The sequence below is a fragment of the Pararge aegeria genome, chromosome 25 (genome assembly GCF_905163445.1).
Source record: "Pararge aegeria chromosome 25, ilParAegt1.1, whole genome shotgun sequence".
NCBI classification, from domain to species: Eukaryota; Metazoa; Arthropoda; class Insecta; order Lepidoptera; family Nymphalidae; genus Pararge; species Pararge aegeria.
The window spans coordinates 4,894,723-4,918,096 of NC_053204.1; the positions used below are offsets into that span (position 1 = coordinate 4,894,723).

The window sequence follows — 23,374 nt, forward strand, 5'->3', positions numbered from 1 at the left end:
AATGTCAGATATGACAATTTGATTTTGACAAGTATCAAAGTTGAATTCTTGCAGAACAATGCATTTTGTTTTATTTTTCTTAATCACCATTTAAGTAATAAACTCATTAGGCTGTTAATTCTCCTGCATACATTTAGCACCTAATCCTTGGTTTTATAATGGATTATTTATAACCTGACAAGTGTATTTGTTTTCTTTTTTGTGTGCCTAATGTTTTTTCCCTCACTCATCGAATAAAATGTTTGGAAGGCCAAGATGCAGGGAATGGACACCATTAACAACCCAGCAGCTTCGTCTACGCAGCTTGATTCAGGTAAAATATCATATATTCGAGAAACAATTGGATAATTTATCGAATACTGATGCAAGAAACATTTACAAACATACGCCTACACTTTGTCACTATTACGAACTTGTAACAAAGTACATTTTCATCTTTTCGCATACACCATTAAACTCTTAGAAAATATGCGAGCCAAAGAAGTGTATGTATGCATTTTTTTTTGAGTATTAATAAATTAATATTTATATAAATATAATGCAATAACTTTATACAGTTGGTACAATACACGTGATATAGGTATTTTAAACAGTAAACGGCTATAATTTATATAGCTCCCATGCTATTTCAATGTAAATTGGCATACTTAGAGTATTAACAATTATTCATTGTAAAGTCAACATCTATTGAGGAAGCTCCGTGAGCGAAACATGCGTAGAGGCTACATTGCCAAAGATCTGTTTGGTGTGGATAAAGTTAAAAAATTTAAGACATTTTTAAATAACCATACAGATTTGCCTGCTTGGAGTTTAGCAAATTAAACTTAATTTTCATAATACATGTCACTCTGAGTATCAACCGATAAAATCCGATTGCTGTATTTAGGCAAATGGTTCGTAGAATTGGTGTGCTTTTGTAGTAAAGATCCACCATTTTGCCTTAATTTAACAATTACTTTCACAATTTTGTGATAAAATCTGAACCAAATAGGTTAATGTGCATGTTGATATCAACTTAACCTGTAGTGAGATTTATAAGGGAAAAATGCTAACCATTGAATGAACAAATTGGTTTTAGAGTAGGTCTAGTATTTGTGTAAGGCTTTAAAAGATTACGTGCATTGGTGTTTTATTAGCTTCTTAGTAAAGTGTGCATAATGTGTCCATATGCAGCATATCCATAAGACCACTTGTACAGTACGATGCAAACTCAAATGCGTCGCCCGCTACACTGGACACCCAAAATGTGTGTGGTGCACAACGTTGTGCGCAAACATCAGGGGCGCATTTACGTTCAAATTGTACTGTATTCATGTATCTTTTCCATGACTATATATTCTTTGCTGACTGTTTTTTTAAATATGCATTAAGATATGTGAGTTATCTGTTTCCATTGCTAGCTTAAAGCCCAGGGCAAAGTTATTCCTAGTATGCTTATATAATAATAAGCATAATAATAAGCATACTAATGTTGACTGCCGAGTGGCGCAGTGGGCAGCATGTTTGTGTGATGAACATGAATGTTTTTCAGTGCTGGGTATTTATCTGTATATTATAAGTATTTATGTGTATTTTAATTTATTAAAAATTATTCATCAGCTATCTTAGTACCCATAACACAAGCTAAGCTTACTTTGGGGCTAGATGGCGATGCGTGTATTGTCGTAGTATATTTATTTATTATTATTTATTAATATAAATTCTTAGGGCTAGTTCAGCGGTTTTCGTGAGAAGGTAATAAAGTGACTTATATTTAGCATATTATCATGTTATCTCCTGTGGATATTAGTGCAAGTAAAGCAGGTGTTGTATGGATGATGAATAAACAAATGCACTATTTGATAACATCACAATGTAATGATAATATTACAAGTTATCTTTTGACTTTTAACTCTATCTGATAGCTAGTAGAAATATTCTCATAACTCAGGTTTTATCTAATCTTGTAAAAACTCATCATTGATGATTCCATAAGGAATTTTTTAAAGCTAAATAGGTTAAGACAACTATAGGGCATATATCTATGTATCTCTGTATATACATCTAAAGGAGTTTTGTCCATTCATGTTAGGGTAAGAATATAAGTTTGAAATTTAGAACTTAAAAATTAAATATTAGAGATGCTGAAATAATAGTATTAATGAATGAAAGAATGTGATTGTGATGTGAATTGGGATTAAAAAAAACTGGCCAAATTTAATCGGACACGCAAGAAGCGTCCCATACCATTATTTAAATAAACAACAAAAAAATCATGTCTGTTGTATCAGAGCCCCCTTAAATATTAATTTTATTCTGTTTTTTAAGTATTTGTTGTTTTAGTAGCAATAGGGTCCCATTTTACCACACTCTATAAAAGATATTTTCTTTTTGAATTTTGGTTTAATTATGTTTTAAATTTTTTTTAACATACCGTACAATAACTTATGAATAGATTTTTAGAGTTTAAATCTTCATTTCCAGATAGTGGGATACAACATAAGACCACCTGAATGGTGTAGGCATCAATGTAGTTACTATCTTACTTTACACCATACAACCATGTCAGCGCCCTTCTACACCAGTGAGAGAATATGCTCGCCACATCCAAAATGGAAAGAGATTGACTCTGGTAAGTTTTCTTGCCTAAACTAGATAATTACATCACAAATTGTATAGAAATGTTTTGTGTACCATTCCTGAAAGTTGGATGTCATCATGATACAAAATTTGAGATTATTATTCCTTCAAACTCTTTACTTCCAATCTCACCTGTTGGTTAAATGATGCAGGCTAAGATAGCAGCAGACCAACCTGTTATAGCAGTTAACCCATACCAATTTGGTTTCTGTGCTCTGCAGCATGTCTTTGTGGTAACTAGCCACAGCCGAAGCCAGACCAGAGAAAACTCACAAATTATAAATTCCCAAATTGCCTCTGCTGGGTATCGAACCCGGGTGTTATAAAACAACAACGCTCACCACTGTGCCACGAAGGTGATCAAAAAATAAGATGATACAACTTTTTCTGTTCGATCATGGTTTGTATCAGAATTATGGCTAACTACTAACTAACCTGCTATGATGGCAGTTTGGAATAAACGCGTTTTTTATTCATCACCATCATCAACGGTCAACCCATTATTACGAGACATGGGACTCCTCTCAGACTGAGAAGCAGCAGTCCACCAATCTGGAAAAGTGTAGATTGGTGGACATCAGACACTTTTGAAAACTTAATTTCTTAAAACATAAATAAATCCGAAAGATAGAGGTGCGTGCTGGCGATTAAACTCTGTCCCCCAAAAGTGAGGCTGAAGTTATAACCACTAGGCTTTCACCCCATATTAGGGGTATATGACTAAGTGACAGCAATACCAGGATAGCATGTTTTATAAGGAGGAATCACAGCCAAGCGAATGAAACAAAATTTAAAAGAATTAATAACATCGCCTGTTATCGTCCGCATCAGTTGACCTTGTGGTTATATCAAGAGGTTAAAATAATCAACTTTTTCTGGCCTTTAGTTACCAACTGATTTTAATAACAGCAGGTATTAACCGATTTTAAAATAGGAACACTGTCTCGGTAGTCTAGTGGTTAGCTTGCTACAGATCAAGATGTCCCGCGTTTGATTCCCTGGTTCAAATATTGTTAGGTACGAGTCCGGAGTTTTGAAAATAGCGGAATTACGTAAGTAATGGGAATACGAATATTTTTGCATATTTGTGAAAATATTGCATATTTGAGTCTGCGAAACCTCATTAGGCCTACTTCAAAGAAATTTTTTTTTAGGGTGTTCTAAATTCTACTGTATTTGGGTGGCTTGCGTCGAGCTGCTTTCTACGACTCGTTTGATGTCGTCTTTCTCCTCTGTCGGAGGCCTAGTAACGCTGCATTGTAACATAACAAGTGCGGGGTCGCCAGTGTAGCTAGCACATTGGTACTCCAGTCTTGACCCCAAGGTGCTACGTATGTATCTCGAAAAATCAGGTCCAATAATAGATTTCAAAATAGTAAATTGAATGTCCACATTAACATAGAGATGTATACGGTTCTGCGTAACATTTGACCTACATTGGATAATTCGTATACACTGGCGGATAGATAAAACTATGTGAATCATCCCGTACCTATATTATATGCTGACAAAGAGCGAAACCATCTTCAGCAAAAAAATTTTTGTTAGTATTTCGAACCCTAAGCCCTTGAGATAAGGTTAGTTTTGTAATGCACAACAATGATAGTTTCAAACAATTTTACGTTAAGCTTCGTCTACACTGCTGCTAATAACTGGATTAAGTTAGACGGTACAGTTGTCACCAGCTCTCCTCTTTCCGCATACTAGGCGACTAAGGGAATATAACGGAGAGCGGGCAGCAGCGTCCTCTGTGCTACTACTACCAACATGGTGATTATGGGACCCGGGAGGGTCGGGAGTGGCCTTTAGTCCAGCAAGGGTAGCACAGGCAGGAGACAGAAATGATATCCCCCGATTATATTCCCTAATAACGTGTCCACCTGCTAAAGCACGGGAACAGGGAATAGGAGAAGCTTACTCCCATTTTATCATCATCATCATCATCACTTCAACCGATTGAAGTCCACTGCCGGACATAGGTCTTTTGTAGAGAGTTACAAAATTCAAAATTCATTTATTTCAAGTTAATAATACAAGCACTTTTGAAACGTCAAGTCTGTCCGTGTTTAGTGACTCTACCACCGGTTCGGAAATCAGATTCTACCGAGAAGAAGCCGGCAAGAAACACAGCAGTTGCTCTTTTCCAACATCAATAATTTACATTTTACATTTAAACGTTCATTTTTCTATCTTGTAATAGATGAAAGTGGAGCCGGATGCTTCCAAGCAACCTTGTCATTAGTAGTACTCTACCGTAGTAGCATAGTAAGTTCTCTACCGTAGTACTATGCTGTACTCTACCCGTATATAATCATAAAATATATCATCGTCACTGCTGCACGGCACGGGAATGTTGAATGTGCAGCAGTGACGATGATATATTTTATGATGATTATACACGGGTAGAGTACAGCATAGTACTACGGTAGAGAACTTACTATGCTACTACGGTAGAGTACTACTAATGACAAGGTTGCTTGGAAGCATCCGGCTCCGCTTTCAGCTCTCACAAGATAAAAAAATGAATGTTAAAATGTTAAATGTAAATTGTTGATGTTGGAAAAGAGCAACTGCTGAGTTTCTTGCCGGCTTCTTCTCGGTAGAATCTGCCTTCCGAACCGGTGGTAGAGTCAATACAAACAGACAGACTTGACGTTTCAAAAGTGCTTATATTAGGCCTACTTGAAATAAATGAATTTGTGATTGTTTTACTTAAATCGTCCAGTGGTTTTTTTAAATATCACGGTACAGTAGATTCAGAATAAAATAAAACATAACAATGGAATTAAAGTTTAAATTAGTTTACCCAGTTCTATAGCAAGTGCTTATTTCAGTATGTTTTAAAGTTATATATAGTTAGTACCCAATTGGCAACTCTAAAGCTAGTAACTTTAGGTCAGTTTTATCAGTCGGAGTAATCTTGTTGACTCTACCAGTGTAACTTGGGCTTAAATGATAATTTATTATTTCACATGTTATAATGTATTGCGTAAATTCGTTATCAGAATATCCTTATAACTGCGTTGGTATTTACCAATGACTTCATTTATGTCCTCCCTCAAGTTCCTCTCCCGCATGTTTCCGTTGCAGTCAACCAAAAATTTCCCCTGATGGTAGGTGACGCTCTCTAAGGTAGAGATGAGTGGTTACCTGAAAGGGTATGACAATTTGGAAACAATTGCCATTTAATTAGATCAATGACCCAGTTACCACGCAGTAATATAATAATTCGGTTAAATCTTAATGTCAGGACGGCAATACAAGGTTATCTCGTGCGCGAGACTGGTGCTCTTTTAACATTTAGGAACCAATTGGTTGGTGCCATTTTTGAAATAAAATGACATAGTCCCCATGCAGTAATATAATAATTCAGTAAAATCCTACTGGCAAGGTGGCAATACAAGGTTATCTTGTGCCGCCGTCTGGTGCTCTTTTAACATTTCGGCACCAATGGATTGGTGCTATTTTGTTTGGTCAAGGACCCAGTCCATTCGCAGTTAAATAAAAATTCAGTTAAGTCTTACTGACAAGCCGGAAAAAACAACCTGAAATTTAACGTCCATCTGGTGCATTTTTAATATTTTAGCAACAATAAATTTAGCGCAATTTTGCTTATTCAGTGACCCGTCCATACAAAGTCATATAATAGTTTATACGGACCTTGGTACGTTCTCTAAACTTCTCAAAAACATCACCTTTGATCAAAGATGAACTGTTTGCAATCTATATAATATCTGTATTAAAACCTTCCAAGTACGCAAAAAAGAATTTTGTATTTGAATTTTTGTTTCAGAAATAACGCAACGCATGTCCTCCACGAATATTGTAATAAGAATATGGTGTCACGTACTATTACCGGCTTCGAAAGACGAAGAAGAAAAATGTCAACAAATGCAGGACACAGTCATTCAAACGTGGGGCGTATACTTCAGCGGCCTTCGGTACATCGGGGCTAATTTATCCTTAAATTTTACCTCTGATTGCTTTAAAAGTAACACTCTAGTATTCCAAATGCATGGTGGATACTTCTGTTCATACAAAAGTTTGAAATTAGACGTGATCCCACCGGAAAACGAGATAGAACAAGGATCTTTGTCGTCGGACTCCTCCGGCAAAACGGGATGTTTCAGAATAACCCTCGAATCGAAAGTTATACAGAATTATAAACATATGAAGGAGTCCAGATCCGTTTCGCCCGGCAGGTTTTCGAAAATCTCCGAAAAGGAGTATTCGAAAAGCCAAAGCCCCGTGGAAAGGGGTTTTAAACAGAATTTCCCCACATTCAAGAGTTCTTCCAGTTTGACCACTTCTTTAAGTCATAGGGATAGGCGAGAAGATAGCGTAGAAAGAAAAAAGGTAGAAGTTAATCCTAATCATATATACGAACATTCCCCAGACAATGTCGACGTTAGGGAATTTTCGACAACTGAACATAACTGTGATATATCTGCCTCACAAGAGGAACTATCAAATAACATAGATTTGAGTGAGACGGCGGAGAGCTATGACTTACGGAACGAGTCCGATGTGCCAAAGTATAGGTATTTGGCGATAAACTTCCTGAAATCGGAAATAAGGCCGAGCTACAACGCGACGAAATTGCAAAACCTCCATTTACTGCAATACTCGATAAAGAAGCGTCAGGAAGCAGTTCAAGAAATAAAGGAAAGGATTTACAAAAAGTCAGCTTTATCTGAAAGTTTGTCCGCTGACTTTGAGGTTAAATTAAAAGGGAAGAGTAGGTCGTATCGTAACATTTTCTCGCCTGAGGATAGTGATGAGTTGAGAAAGGAGAAATCGTCATCCCAAAGTGATTTGTCTGTCAAAAACGGTAGGATAAAGGATGATAGGACTCCAATATCTAACGGACCACGGCTTACTTTAAAACTTAACGATTTATTGTCTTACAAGGTAAGTTTTTGGACAATCACATCACCAGTCATAGTATATAATTACTCCAATGCTAAGTCAAAGTCAAATATTTCTTTATTCAAATGGGCACATAGATGGCACTTTTGATGCGCATTACATGTAAAATATGACATAGAAGTGAGTTGATGGCAAAACTAAATTCAAAAACATAAAAGTAAAGCTAAGGGGGTTCCAAACGCGCCCTGGTCTAAGAAGAAGCCCACAACAAACTTAGCCGATTGTTTTTTTTTTGTTATCTCCATCTCACATTACAGTTTAAAACTATTAAAGAAGCTCAGCTCAGTAGAATTAGAGTAATGACCCACCACTACTGCTCCAATGTAGTAGAGCCCACCAGGCTGTAACGATTGTGTCATCATCATCCTCACATCAACCCACTACCGGCCCACTACAGAACACGGGGTCTCCTCACACAATGAGAAGGGGCTAAGGCCGTAGTACACCACGTTGGCCCAGTGCGGATGGACTCCACACACCTTCGAGAACGTTATGGAGAACTCGCATGCAGGTTTCCTCACGATGTTTTTCTTTACCGTTGAAGCAAGTGATATTTTGATTACTTAAAACGCACATAACTAAGAAAAATTAGAGGTGCGAGTCGGGTTTTTTTTTTTTCTTTTTTTCTTTCATTTATTCAGAATATTGGTAAGGGTACAGAATTGACACAATAAACATGGTGCCACGATAAGGATTCGAAATCGGCCCCCCTGTAGTCGATCTCCTACCCAATGCGCTATCACAGCTTCAACGATTATGTATTAGTGATAAATTACATACAGACAACTTAACCGTTTTAGAGTTCACCCTCATTAAACAACTAGCGGCCCAGTACTGTGCACTAAACGTCCACTACGCGTATACTTTTAACACACATTTGAGAACACTATGGAGAACTCTCAGGCGTGCAGGTTTCCTCACAATGTTTTCCTTTGCCGGCAAAGAGAGTTATATGTAATTTCTCCAAACGCACACAATACCGAAAAGTCAAAGTTTGTCAAAAAAGTTTGTCTGCCGACTGGCGCAGTGGGCAGCGACCCTGCTTTCTGAGTTGGATTCCCACTACTGGAAAATGTTTGTGTGATGAGCATGAATGTTCTTCAGTGTCTCGGTGTTTATATGTATATTCTAAGTATTTATGTATATTATTCATATAAATATTCATCAGTCATCTTAGCACCCATAACACAAGCTAACGCTTACTTTGGGGCTGGATGGTGATGTGTGTATTGTCGTAGTATATTTATATTTATTTATTATTATTACTAAAAATCGCAGTCGGTTCTCGAAATCCAGGGGTTAAGTTATCGGTTTTAAACCTTTTTTATTTTGCAGTCAAAACCGTCGCCCTTCCAAAGATCAGAATATCTAAGGCTGACGAAGCAGTTAGAGATATTACATTTCAAAAGGCTCATACTATCCGACGAGAGAGATAGCAAATTAGCTAATATAAGGAGACTGAAAGAGACGCACGCGAAACTGTTCGAAGAGAATCAGGATGTAGGTAGGTAGGATGTTATGGTCCTTCAAGCCGGATTTTTAGGAAAGTCCCCCGAATATTGGGGGGGAACTATACCTACCAAGGTTATGCGCGCTATTTTTTGTATGGCGTGTTTTAAGTTATAAATATAATTAACAATTATTCATCTATCACTCAATATGCAAGATGACCTTGACAAATTAACTTTTCTGTGCCCTTAGTAAACCCCCCTCCCCCCTCCCCCCTAATCAAGGTCGGTTTCGACCATCAAAACGACAGAGTAAAATGGACGATACGTTCCTTGCGTTAAAGTTCAAATTTGTTTGTACATCTACAGCAAGCGCTCTTGGCAAAATTAAAAACTGGATTACGGAATTGTTGTCTCTAAAACCAGCTTAATTCGGTCCACTTTTCTTTGACGTGACATGGTTTTGTTATTTGAAAACAACTGCGATTGCGAGTATGAAAATCTTGAATGAATTTACATTTATTGTCCACCAATATAATACAGAAAATAAAATATTTTGAACAAGTCAAAACTATGCATGCAGTTTGGCACTTAAAAATTTTCAACGATTTGCTTGGGTAACGTTTATACACTAAAATTTAAAATAATGGAGTTAATTAATATTTATTTTAATAGTTCTTGTGCTAACATGTTTTTTACTTGATGTTTTATTCCAGGCTCCGAATTAATGCAAAGCTATCACACGCTGTCGCGTAGAACGGAACAGTTGAAAGAGACAAGGGAATCTTGTTACGCCATGCGCGAGTTGGCTGCGCGGGCGCACGCCGCTCTCGCGAGCTACAGGAGCAATATGCTTATGGAGTTGCATAAGATATTTTACGTAGAACAGGTGTGTATGCCGCTTGACACATTAAATAGCCGCGTGGTGACGTCAGATCAAAGACAGAGTCCTTTGTGTTAGATTCTCTAACTATTCGATCGCGTTAAAGTTTACTACGATTTGTATGGAAGCCAAAGAGCAAAAGCTAAAGCTAGATGGCACTTTGATGGAGGTTTCTTGACAGCGTTGTTTCCCTGTGTTGTAACTAGATGGCGTTTTCTTGACATTGTTTTCCAGTGCTGTAACTAGATGGCGGTTTCTTCTTCTTCTTCTTCTGTTCCTGGGCCTTTTCCGCAATTGGTTGGTCTGGGACCGTCCGTTGTACGTATGGCCACTGATGCGGCTCCCCGCTGGGTTACTCCAGCCAGCCGAGCTCACTCCAGAAGCTTAGCAGGTCGCCGAGTGGCTGCATTGAGTGTTGCTGAGGAGCCAAGGTGTGCTGCGCGTTGTTCTGCTACTCCATTGCATTGGAGCATTACGTGTATCGGTGTTTCTTCCGTCTCCATGCATGCTCTGCAGAGAGAACTGTAAATTATACCTAAAATGGAAAGGTGTTTGTTTAGTGCGCAGTGCCCTGTTATCATACCTTCAACTGTCCTACATTAGACCGATTCAGTTACAGTAATTTTGTTGTTTGTTGGGTTGAGGTCTGGTAGGGCCTCGTTCGTGTGTTTGCGCTCTTTTGTTAGATGGCGGTTTATTGACAGCATTGTTACCCATTGCTGTAACTAGATGGCGCTTTCTTGACAGCATTGTTTCCCATTGCTGTAACTAGATGGCGTTTTTTGCTCGATGATAACATTCTTAACTTAAGAATGGCAAACTGTTTCATATGCCTCGGTGGTACGGAACTCGCACTTAGCCGGTTTTCAGAGTTCCGCTGAATTCTTTACCTTTATTGCAACAAAATACAGAAGGAAAAACAAAAAAAAAAACAGTAATAAGTCAAAGTCAAATATTTCTTTATTCAATTAGTGTGCCTATTTGAATAAAGATATATGGCACTTTTGATGCGTACATTACATGTAAAATATAACATAGAAGTGAGTTGATGGCGATAACTTAATTCGTCAACTTAAAACTAAAGCTACGAGGGTTTCAAACGAGCCCGGGTCTAAGAAGAAGCAATACTTAGTGCTAGGGTGCAAAGGCGGCCTTATCACTAATAGTGATCTTTTCAAGGAAACCCGAGCGTGCGAAGCCGATATAAATGTGTGAAGTAGATTGTGCATAAATTAAAAAATAAAACAACTTTTATGAACATACTATATAATATATTTAAGTGCTAACTACTAAAACTCAGATATAGAATGTTATGGATAGAATTTTCTTGCTGTTTCAAAAGTGACTACTGCAATGAATTTAGTTTATTTTTTTGAATGTTTTCCAGAAAGCCCCAACAACCTGGTCAATATGCGATATCCCCTTACCGATCTGCGGTGACGACAGTCCGCGGGCATCGAACCCCGTACCCGACTCCGTAGCCGCCGGTTTCGTGGCGCAAGCTACGTCACTAGCGGCGGCCATTTTGAATCAGCCCCTGCGATACAAAATAACGCTACTAGGGTCGGCCAGCAAAATACTGGACATCACACCGGATTTGCCGGATCCCAAGTAAGTGTACTTTTAAAATAGTTGGAAAATCCAAAAGTGCACGCCTCATTATCTCATTCATTACAATAGAATTGAGATTATTTGTAAATAATAATTAAACTACATCTAATTATACCGTGAAAAGTAATAGGTTCTATTTCTCAAAATACTAAAGCCTATAAAAAATATATATAAAGATAAGTGAAGTATTTCGCTCGCAATCGTGACAACAAGATACGGGATCCGCACATACAGACACACGGACGTCCAAGACAGAACTTTTTTAAACTATTTTTTAATTAGTTTAAATAATAAAAAGAGATTTAAAAATATCATGAATGTTAAAAATAGTATTTGATTGTCTATTTATATTCACTTATAAAAGCAATAAAGAATAAAAAAGTGATATTTTAAGTTGGGGAATCACTCGCTGTTCGTAAGCTGACAGTAACACCCACCTCAACGCTTCGCTTATGAGGCGTGCAACTATATCTATATGTAAATCCATATTAATCTATACTATAGATACTAATAAATTTTGTTTGTTTGTTTGTACCCAATTGAATCACGAGTAACCATAGGTTATAGACTCGCAAAGTTAGCAATATAAAAAGGCACAGACCTACCTATTTTATCATTCTATACGGAAATATTAAATAATTACAAAATTATATGTTATGATAGATTTAAAGAGTATTTTGACATTAGAAGTAGAGAAAAGGGTATTTGGTATAAAACTATTCAATGCCAGCCTCCTCGTTTTCCATGGTTTGCTAATATAAGATTAAGTAGAACATGTATAGTATAAGCTCATAGGTTGCGTTCTGGACATTATCCATCTAATAAGTTCGCATTTCTAATGAAGAAAGCTAGTTCTGCCAACTGCGATATTTGCGGTACGATGGATGATGTCCAGCATGTACTGGTGGAATGTAGGAGATACAATTTGGAGCGGCTAGATGTTATGCGGCGGTACAAAATCTTCTCAAGTGTGCCTATCTCAATCAAAAACGGATCTAAACAACAAAGACAATAATCGTTAAAATAAAACAGAGTAATCTTACGCTGACTACAAAATGATTACAAAATCCAACTTCGTAAACGTTAAACATTTTAAGAGCGTAGAACTAGCTTTAAGTCCAGAAAAAATTTGATAAAAAATTTGCAACTACTATTAATTTTGGTAGAAAATGTGTGTACACCGCTAGAAACTTAATAAGTCTGCGTAATGCTTTCTAGTATATAGGCGCATGTAGAGAAGCGTGATGGGTGTATTTTCTATAGAGTGAGGTATTGAAAATAAAGAGTTCTCCATACTGTTCTCAAAGATGTGTGGAGTCCACCAATCCGCACTGGGCCAGCGTGGTGGATTACGGTCTCAAACCCCCCACCCCCCCCCCCCCCTCCCATAACGGACACCCGTGCCCTTTAGTGGGCCGGTAGTGGGTTTATATGTTGAGGTATAGGAAATACACCACTCACGCTGCTATCTACAGATTACTACCTCAAACCGACTGATTAAGTTAGACGTGCCTAATATTTCTAGAGCCTTCTCTCTCAACCGACCACAGAAGGTTTCAGGTCTGTTGTTGAGATATTTGTGCATAGGCAGCAATAACAGATTGTATCTGTTACATTTCCCTTAAATTAATAAAATTGTTAGGTTTTTTGTTTACTAGTTACTTAAGGGATGATGGGGCTGGCATATCCGTGTTGGATAAAAGTCCCAAATAAATAAAGATTAAAAAAAAAAAAAACAACCATAGGTTATAATTCTTTGTTAAACAGAATTGAGATCTTTAAGAAAATTGCAATAATGTAACCCTAAAGTCGCATTCTCATCATATCAACGACGGCCGATTGGCGCAGTGGTCAGCTTTCTGAGTCCGAGGTTGTGTGTATTTTCGTAGATTTTTTTTTTATTTTATCAACCCATTACCGGCTCACTAAAGCGAACGGGTCTCTTTCCATATTGAGAAAGGGTTAAGGCCGTAGTCCACCATGCTAGCCCAGTGCGGATTGGTGGACTCCGCACACATGAGAAAATTCTCAAGGCATGCAGGTTTCCTCACGATGTTTTCCCTCACAGTCGAAGCAAGTGATATATCAATTGCTTAAAACGCACATAACTCATAAAATTATTGGTGCATGCTGGGATTCGAACTTGGCTCCACGAAAGTGAAGTCGATGTCCTACCCACTGGGCTGTCTGTATGAGGCTAGTAACCTAGTTGTCGATAATTGTTTTACTCTAAGTTGATCAATAAAAATAAAAAAAATATACGAAAGTTTATCATAAAAGCGGTGATAGCTTTGTGGTTTAGACTTTGGCTTCTCATTCGAGGGGTCCAAGTTCAATCCTCGATATCTATGCTGTTAGATATCACATGCTTCAAAGGTGAGCCGAGCGGTTTTTTTTATTCCACTACAAGTTAGCCCTTGACTGCAATCTCACGTGGTGGTAAGTGATGATGCAGTCTAAGATTGTATCGGGCTAACCTGTTAGGGCCCGTCTAAATCGTAAATCGCTTAGCGGCACGTCTTTTTCGGTAGGGAGGTAACTAGCCACGGCCGAAGCCTCCCACCAGACCAGAGAAAATTTAGAAGTTATAAATTAGAATAAAAAAAATATTTCATATTTTAAAATTAAAAAATATATTATGTTTTAAAATAAAAAAAAATATTTTACATTTTAGTATACCCCTATTCGCGCGGGGAGGCGACATAACCCTCTTCCGATACGCACTGTTCCTGTTGAACAAGTGTATAGCTCAGTTGCTATGGGGAAGGGGTCTGAGTGTCCACGACATGAGGCCAACGTTGGCCAATCTACAGCGACTGTTGACCACGCCTAGCAATTTGTGAGTATTTTGGTATAGTAATATAATGGAAAAACAATAAGCGACACGCTAACGAGAAGACATGGCGCTTTTGTGAGATATAATTGAGCTTATATAAAATTTATAATATTCTTAATGCCAAAGATGAAGTCTTCAAGCATACGGCTCCACTTAAATCCGTACACAACATTTAATCCAATATTTAAATACGATGTATTTTCAAGTGCTGAGTTTTATGCCGGCTTCCCAGCAGAATCAGATTTACGCACCGGTGCAGTGTTAAACTGGCAACACATTTTTCGAAAGAATTACTCGAAATAAACAATATGGAAAAGAGGAAGATGCTATAAAATTTAAAAATCCTTCACATTTTTGAGTTAAACAAAAGTTTTAGGGTAGGCAGAGCTTTTGTGCGTGTATAAAGTGCTCGCCACTGTGGGAAATAAACTATAAAGACTAACCAATCAATCCTCCTATGAGAGATGACGCCCGCGACCAATCGTTTTATATTAATAAAAGGTTATGATCATATTGCAGATCAGACACGTCGAAACTGTTCGGCACGTATCGTTGGCTTGAGGACAGTCAATGTGCACGCACGCAGTCCTTACGCAATCTCGTGCCTTCAGAGCGGGGGAAGTACCGACAGTTCAATAGGTTTAAGGTATGTATGATAGGACTTTACTAACTATTTGTATATCTGTAACAAAATATATATACATACGGCGTTACACATATAGCAACATTTATTGAAGCTTTAACAATTTACCCCTTTTTTGTCAACGATGTCTCAGAACTACAAACACGGATGTAAATAAATTGTGTTGGGACCTTCCATCAATCATGTTATAGATTTGGACCCTTTGGTCTTCCACTTTGCTGTGGTCCTGTACTTTGGCAACTCCCTATCTAGGTTACGCGATGCTTTATGAGACTCCTTTTTTCCCTGTTATCATAATTGTTTTTTTATCAGGTCAGTCATATTTATCAGTAACATTTTTTGAGGGCCGATTGGGCAGTGGGCAGTGACCCTTTCGGAGTCCAAGGCCGTTCGATCGCCCACACTTGGAAAATGTTCGTGTGATGAACATGAATGTTTATCAGTGTATGGGTGTTTATATGGTGGTATGTTAAAGGTGATGTGCTGGAGTGCACTAACTACAGGGGTAGTAGCTACACTAACTACATTTCACTTCTGTAATGTAGCTTATAAGATCGTTGCAAATGTTCTGTATGACAAGCTGTTAAAGTATACTGAGCCCTTATTAGGGGGAATTCTAATGTGGATTCCGGCCAAATAGATTCCACTACCGACCAACTTTTCTGTCTGCGGCAGATTCTGGAAAAGACTCGAGAATTTAATGTCGACACCCACCATCTGTTCATAGACTTTAAAGCTGCCTATGATAGTGTACATAGAAGCTTCCTAGTCCAAGCCATGAAAGACATCAACATACCACCGAAATTGATATCTTTGACCTTGTCAAAGATATCAATCTTGAATGACCCTCGAAAAAACAGACTGCAGAATGAAAATCCAAGCAGACCTCTCGGACTCCTTTCTGGTGAATGACGGTTTACTACAAGGTGATGCGCTATCTTGCCTGCTTTTTAATATTGTGCTAGACAAATGTATGCAAGTTTCAAAAATTGAAAGCAGATCTCGACAAGCCCTGAACAATGCGTACCTAGCACTGGAGAGTGCAACCCAAGCAGCGGGAATGTGTGTCAACCAAGATAAGACTAAGTACATGCCGGTTTTAAGCGACCAAAAGACCCCACTCGAAGAAAGTATAAAAATTGGCACGAACACCTTCGCCACAGTTAGGGATTTCGTATATCTTGGTTCTCTTGTCACGGCGGACAACGAAATATCATCTGAAATTAACAGGAGAATCACATCGGCAAATAAATGTTACTTCGGACTTTTACCTTATCTTCGATCAAAGATTCTGTCGAGAAGTCTGAAAATACTCGTCTATAGGACCTTGCTCCGGCCAATACTTACGTATGGCGCAGAATGTTGGGTCTTAAGCAAGAAAGAAGAAAACAGTCTGCTCATTTTCGAACGAAAGGTCTTGCGACGAGTGTTTGGTGCTATGCAGGATAATGGTTTTTGGCGCATTCGGTATAATCACGATTTATACGAACTATTTAAAGAACCGAATGTCGTCAAAACTATCAAACTGTTAAGAATGCAATGGGCAGGGCATGTGCAACGCATGGAAGACACGAGAGCGCCAAATAGGTTGATGGAGGGCACTTTGGAGGGGCGTAAAAGCCGAGGACGACCTAGGGGTCGGTGGAGTGATGGAGTTGAGAGGGATATGAGGGTTCTGGGAGTTCGGAGCTGGAAAGAAGCAGCTTCTGACCGCCTCAAATGGAGAAATATGCTTGACGAAGCCAAGGCCCACCCAGGGCTGTAGAGCTTTGATGATGATGGATGTTTATATGTATACTTTATGGATCTGTGTATATTATTCATAAAAATATTCATCAGTCAGTATCCATAACACAATCTACGCTTCCCTTGGGTCTAGATTGCGATCGATATACACATCGCAATGTATATATATATTATATATAGATTTATATATATATATATATATATATGCTTACCAATCGGGCATGCCAGAAGGGTTTTATTTAAACTATTGCGTTAGGCTTAGTTTATTGTATTTTACTAACCATTTATGATCCAAGTCGGTCGAAATAAATGACATTTATTTATTTTGTTTTTATTTATTTATTATTGTTACTATTACATATATCTCGAATAATATACACTAACCGACCCGTGCAACTTCGTCTGCACCAAATCGGTTATTACCGGAAAACACGAATAAAATGACATTTTCAAAAAATGAATCCTAGCTAGATCGATTTACCGCCCCCGAAACCCCCTGTATACTAAATTTCATGAAAATCGTTGGAGACGATTCCGAGATTCCAATTATATATATATAAATGTTATGAGATCTTTTTTGTAGAGCGTTCAATTCTCTAAATTTCATATCTCCATTCAAATAGATTCTCTAAAGATTGAAACAGTGATTTATAAGTCAATCAGTCGCTTAAACGGTACAAAAATCAGAAGAAGCAAAAAAAAATGTTATTATTATGGGAATTTAAAAAATGCGATGAGGACAATCTTAATATTAATATTAAGGGCTCATCTTTTTACAGATTTTTTTTCACGCAAAAGATGCTTTTGGGCCTATTTGGAAAAAAAATTATTTTTGGATCAGCCTTATATATATCTACATATATATTTTTTGATCTAGTGCGCTTGAATGATTTACTAATATACTGTAATAACCCCTTTTTTAATATAATTATGATGATGTTACTGTAATATGAAAATGCTTAAATAATTTGCAGGAATGCGTCGATTCTCACTCTCCACAAAAGGGCTTCAATAAGAGACATAAACATTCCCGAAGCGTCGGCAGTTATCACGATGATCAAGTAAGTGCAGTCGAGGGCAATTGTAATAGAGCTGGAATCTTAGACGTCAAGGTCAAGGTGTTGGATCGTTTGTTCGAGAAAACATTCTAAAGTGAAACATTCATTTACCGTACAAGCCAACGAATTGTGGAATGCGCTTCCTATGAACATACGGCAGTCAAAGTCACTGGCGATGTTTAAAAAAGCCGTTATTTGTTATTATTTGTCCAACTGAAGGCGATTGTTAATAGTATTTATTTACTTTTATCTAACTATTTATTGTATGGTATATAGTTTATTATTAGTTTTTTTTTTTAATATTTATTATATACTAGATGTATTTGTATATATTAGTTTATATATTGGTGGTACCACCTGCAGTTACTTCTTTTCTTTTTTTTCCATATTCTAAGGTTGCCTGGCAGAGATCGCTACTAAGCGATTTTATATTCTACTTCTATTTTTATGTTTCTTTTTTTTCTTACATAATTCTTAATGTGGTGTACAAATAAAGAATTATAATAATAATAAAGTGGAGTGGTTTTTTTTTATGCTTTAATATAAGTCGTTTACACGGTTTCTGTATGTTCTCCATTCTGTGCTAACGTTGGGGTCCCAAGGCGGCAGAGGGTGGGCGGTTCGTCGGACCCCAATGAGGTGGTCATAACACAACATAGTGTATCTAAGTCCCCAATCTCCGGACCCCATATTAAATACATTGTTTTATTACAGGACCTGTCAGCTTTAAACGACTCAACGTTATCAATAATGGGTTCAGAATCAAACATATACAATATGAAGCTGGCCAAATCGGACTGCTCCCAAAACCTAAAACAGCACAACTCCGACTCGGAAATAACCAAAATTGAATCGAGAGTCGATACAGATAGAGTTCAATTCACTTTGGGTAAGTAATGATTATGCAAATTAAGCTTAATTTGCTATACTATTATATAATTATAATATATATAATTTGTAAAAGAGCAACTACTGAGTTTCTTGCCGGCTCTTCTCGGTAGAATCTGCTTTCCGAACCGGTGGTAGAGTCACACAAACATGCATACTTGACGTTTCAAAAGTGCTTATAAAGTAGGCCTACTTGAAATAAATGAATTTGAATTTGAATTTTTGAATTTTGAATTTATACTCCGCGAACAGTAGCAGAATCTGTATGGTTTATGACTGATGTTGACTTTACTGAGATGTTGACTTTACAATGAATCATCTCCTGAGGATGCTCCGGTTTCGGAGCGAAACGTAAAATGTTACTCTTCTAGTTAATATCATGCTTTTGCTAATGTTATACTTTATAGAATTACTGATTTTGTACAATTTGCTCTAGGTGATGATACGGAGTTGGAAGAAAAACTTGTACGCCTTTCGACTAACAACGACGACGAAGTCACCTGTTCGACGTGCTTAGACGAGAACGTGAAACGGATATGCTCCGAAATAACCAGTTTCTGCTCGAACACGTCGAAAAGCAGTTACGACTTGCCGAAAAGTGATATAGATATAGCGAAATATATGGAGAGGAAGGCCAGTGTCGAGATCCAGGAGGTTACGGAATGCGTTAATTGTGACAGTGAGGAGAGTATATGTGATTTGGGATGCGCGATTAACGTTCGGGACGTTATTGTCATACCAAGCGCGGAAGCCATCTTGGATACCGGGCAGGATTTGAATTTGGAACAACAAGATGTTTAACGGTTAATGACGCTGCCGAGCTAATGCTATTTCCGGACGGAATTCTAGGCGATATAGTATCACTAGAACCGGAATTTCCGGTCGGTTTTACGCAACATTTTGATTCCGGAATTGTAGTATATACATTCTAGAATTTCATTGGACAGTATATCGCTGTTTAATGAAATTCCGACGGAAATTTTAAAGTTTTCGGTATTGTAAATTTACGTATCGTGTTGAGGAATTGCGGGACCTTCGACCGAAATATCGCCAGTTCGGCAGTAGCGTATAGCAATAATTGACAGTTATAGACAATATTATTTATTTATGTATAGGCTGTTTCGTAATTTAATTAAAGTAAGTTTAGGTTACGAAAACTTGGGGTCATTTTTGGATTATAGTCTTCGAATTTGTAACTACTATAGAACATTGGAAAATTAGCCATCCATGAAAGTACTCCGGGTCGTCTGTGTGCTTATAAAGTGTCCGTAAAGATCGAATACTTCAAATCTGCTGTAAGTGTAAAGCCGGGGTATTAGAGTTTCTGCATCCGAAACATTCAACCAGACTGCTTTTGAGGCTTATTATTAAAAATTATATACCAAACACGCTACATAAATGCTGTAAGTTGAGGATTTGGGTTAGTTTAGATGCTGCACCCTTAACCACACTGTTTTGGTGGACTATAATCGTAAAAAAAGAAACTATCAAGGCCAAACAGGGCAAAGACTGTAAGTTGAGGACTTGTGTTGTTGAAATGTTTCACCCAAAACGGTCTAGTTGGCTGTCTTGGTGGCCAATAATCTCAAGAAATATCAAGACCAACCTAGCTGAGATGCTACACTCATAACCGTCACCCAGACTGTTTTGGTGGACTATAATCTTAAAAAAAGGAAATATCAAGATCAAACAGCGCATAGACTGTAAGTTGAGGACTTTGGTAGTTGAAATGTTTCACCCAAAACGGTCTATTTGGCTGTCTTGGTGGCCAATAATTTAAAGAAATATCAAGACCAACCTAGTTGAGATGCTACATCCAGAACCGTAAACCAGACTGTTTTGGGGATTACAATCAAAAATAATTAAATATCGAAGCGAAATAGTAAATGACTGTAAGTTACAGTCTTAGGTACTTGAAATGTTGCATCTAAAATGGACCAACCGACTGTTTTGATGGTTTATAATCTTAAAAAAATATCAAGATTTAGTCTTGACTCTCACCTGCTCAACTTCTCAACTTACAGAATGCGACGTACATATTCAGGAGCTACGATCAGGGTACAATCGTTCAAGGTAATTTACTTTTGGAGTGTCGTTAGTTTATTACTTTACTTAATGTATCGAAACGTTTAAATTACAATTAGATAAGCCAATTTTAAGTAACATAAACATCTATTTACGTCTGTAAATTCACTAGTGAAAAGCTGATTTAATTGATTGATAAAACATAATACAAACACAAATTAAAATTAAACCGCATGACAGACAGATGTACACATAATGGAAAATGCGTCCAAACTTATAACACCCCTCTATTTCGTCGGGGATCAACGAAGTGCTCGAATTTAACGATTATAGAGATTATAGAGTTATAGATTAATGTTTTTTTATATTTTACTATTCACGTAAAATCACGTTTGCGAACCAACCCGACCCGTAAGTGTGCCTTTCAATTAGAGACGTGTGAAGATGTGTAACGATGACTTTAAATCCACTCATATTTATTATATTTTCATCGTATGGCTCAAAAGCTAAGCCATCAAAACAAAGTGTTAATTAATCAATAATACTAGATCAAATCGTAGCGGTGATAGCCCAGTGGGGACTTCGACTTCACATTCGAGGTGCCGAGTTCGAATCCCAGCACGCACCTCTAACTTTTCTAAGTTATGTGCGTTTTGAGCAATTCAAATATCACTCGCTTCAACGGTGAAGGACAACTTCGTGAGGAAACCTACCTGCCATGGAGAACTCTCTTCTCCATTATGTACTCAAAGGTGTGTGGAGTCCAACAATCTGCACTGGGGTAGCGTGGTGGACTACAGCCTTAACCCCTTCTCATTAGAGACCCGTGCCTTGAAGTGAACCGGTAATGGCTTGATTGGATGATGACTAGATCGAAAAGCGTGTTCTGTTGTTTAAACTCAGTTAAAAGTATTCTAAATTATTAGGAACGGTATTAGATTACCTTCGCTCGTGAAACTTTCAGTAAATTCCATATATTTAATCACGCAGACCATTACAGAAAACGTTATATTTCAGCAGTAATCCTTAATAATATTATAAATACGAAAATGTTTGTTTGTCCTTCCCTCACGACGTTCAAGCTACCTTGAATTTTGTTATCTTCTTCTTCTTCTTTTGATTTATGGCTTTTCGTAGTGCCAAAACAGCACAATGTACTTTGCCAGTGTCAAATAGCTAATTTTGTTATCATAAGCTACTTTACTTTTGTGTCAGGAAAACAAGCGGTTTCGCACGGGATTAAAAAAAAACCATAATAAAAGTCCGCGTTTATTATTGTTTTGTTTTAAAACGACGGAAATAAAAAAATAAACACTCGTTGAAATATCATATCATAATAATAGTTGGTTTCAATATCGTGAACTCACCGTGGCGTACATAAAGGGTATACACAGGGTATGCAGATGTTATAAAATGAAGAAAACCTCCTGTTAGAGTTACATAAAAAATCATCATATCAAACGATAGACATCCACTGCTGGACATAGGTCTTTTGTAGGGAGTTCCAAATTCCACGGTTTTGTGCCGGTTGGATCCAGCGGCTACCTGCGACGGGCTTAATATACAAAACATAAGAATAAGCATTGTAAGAGTTATAAAAAGCCTACCCTTATGTATTTATAACTCGTACTGGAGACTTTCTTCGTTTTATATCATCTGCATACCCTGTGCATACCCTCTATGCACGCCACTGTGAACTCATTACTTCCAAGTCATAAATAATTAGTGGTCCACATTTTCAGTACTCCAGGTTAACTGGTTTAGGCTGTGAGTTGACATTAAGTCAGTCAGTTACTGTACTGTTTTATAGATTTAAATAATAACTATACTATTCCTTGCTGTTGGATAAAAGTATACATCATTAAATATGTAGTATATTAAACTTCCAGCTTTCTGATTCGGTAACTTTTCCAGTCACTAGCTAAAAAGAGATTCGTAAATATATGTTTTTTTTTTTTTTTTTTTTAATAATTCGCTCATTTGTAACACGGATGACATAACTAAAAGAGAGCGATTATTTAATAAAAAAAAAATGGTACATTAATCCCCGTTTTCACTATCATTAGGCATCGCGTAAACCGAATGCCTAGTTATGTAGGAGATGTGAATAGAAAAAAAACTTTTTATCAACTTTTAGGTGATAACTATTGGTGGACGGTTGATGTATGCATAGGAATCTCCTTAGATTAGGCATTACTTATTTAGGCATCGCCTAATTCGTCGTTAGTGAAAAAGGGCATAAGTGTCCAGCTAATTCATTCGGTAACTTTTCCAGTCACTTACTAAAAAGCGAAAAATTAAAAGTGTTATAAATAAAAAGAGATTTTATTCATAAATGTATGTTTTTATTATTTTTAATTATTCGCTCATTTGCGATTAAAGTAAGTAACTAAAATAAACCGATGTTTTAGTTGATTATAGAACATTGTGTCCGGCTACCTGATTCCTAAACTTTTCCAACCAGTTGCTTTGAAAAATCTCACGATAGATTAGGATCTGTTTGAGAGGTTCGAAATTCTCCAAAGTAACCTCACGTTATTAATGACTCCAAATTCCTAGAGTTAATTTAGCCGATTGTTTTTCTTTTCTTTACAATCATTAAGCCATTTCAGAGCAAGTGAGGAAAAAATATTTTATTCTAAAGTTCATTTAAAGCGATATAAAATATACATGCAATATATAGTCACA

The 23,374-nt window shown here is 37.2% G+C and overlaps 1 protein-coding gene across 1 annotated transcript; it reads left to right on the top strand.

The window, feature by feature from the left end:
* Positions 1 to 45: 45 nt before the first annotated feature.
* Positions 46 to 22,161, top strand: LOC120634822. Its single transcript, XM_039905646.1, has 11 exons — positions 46 to 313; positions 2,464 to 2,611; positions 6,413 to 7,530; positions 8,884 to 9,052; positions 9,713 to 9,885; positions 11,267 to 11,490; positions 14,165 to 14,329; positions 14,846 to 14,972; positions 17,690 to 17,776; positions 18,488 to 18,662; positions 19,098 to 22,161. Exons 1-11 carry the CDS (start codon positions 239 to 241, stop codon positions 19,460 to 19,462), a joined length of 2,826 nt encoding a protein of 941 aa, XP_039761580.1. The 5' UTR covers positions 46 to 238; the 3' UTR covers positions 19,463 to 22,161.
* Positions 22,162 to 23,374: the final 1,213 nt, after the last annotated feature.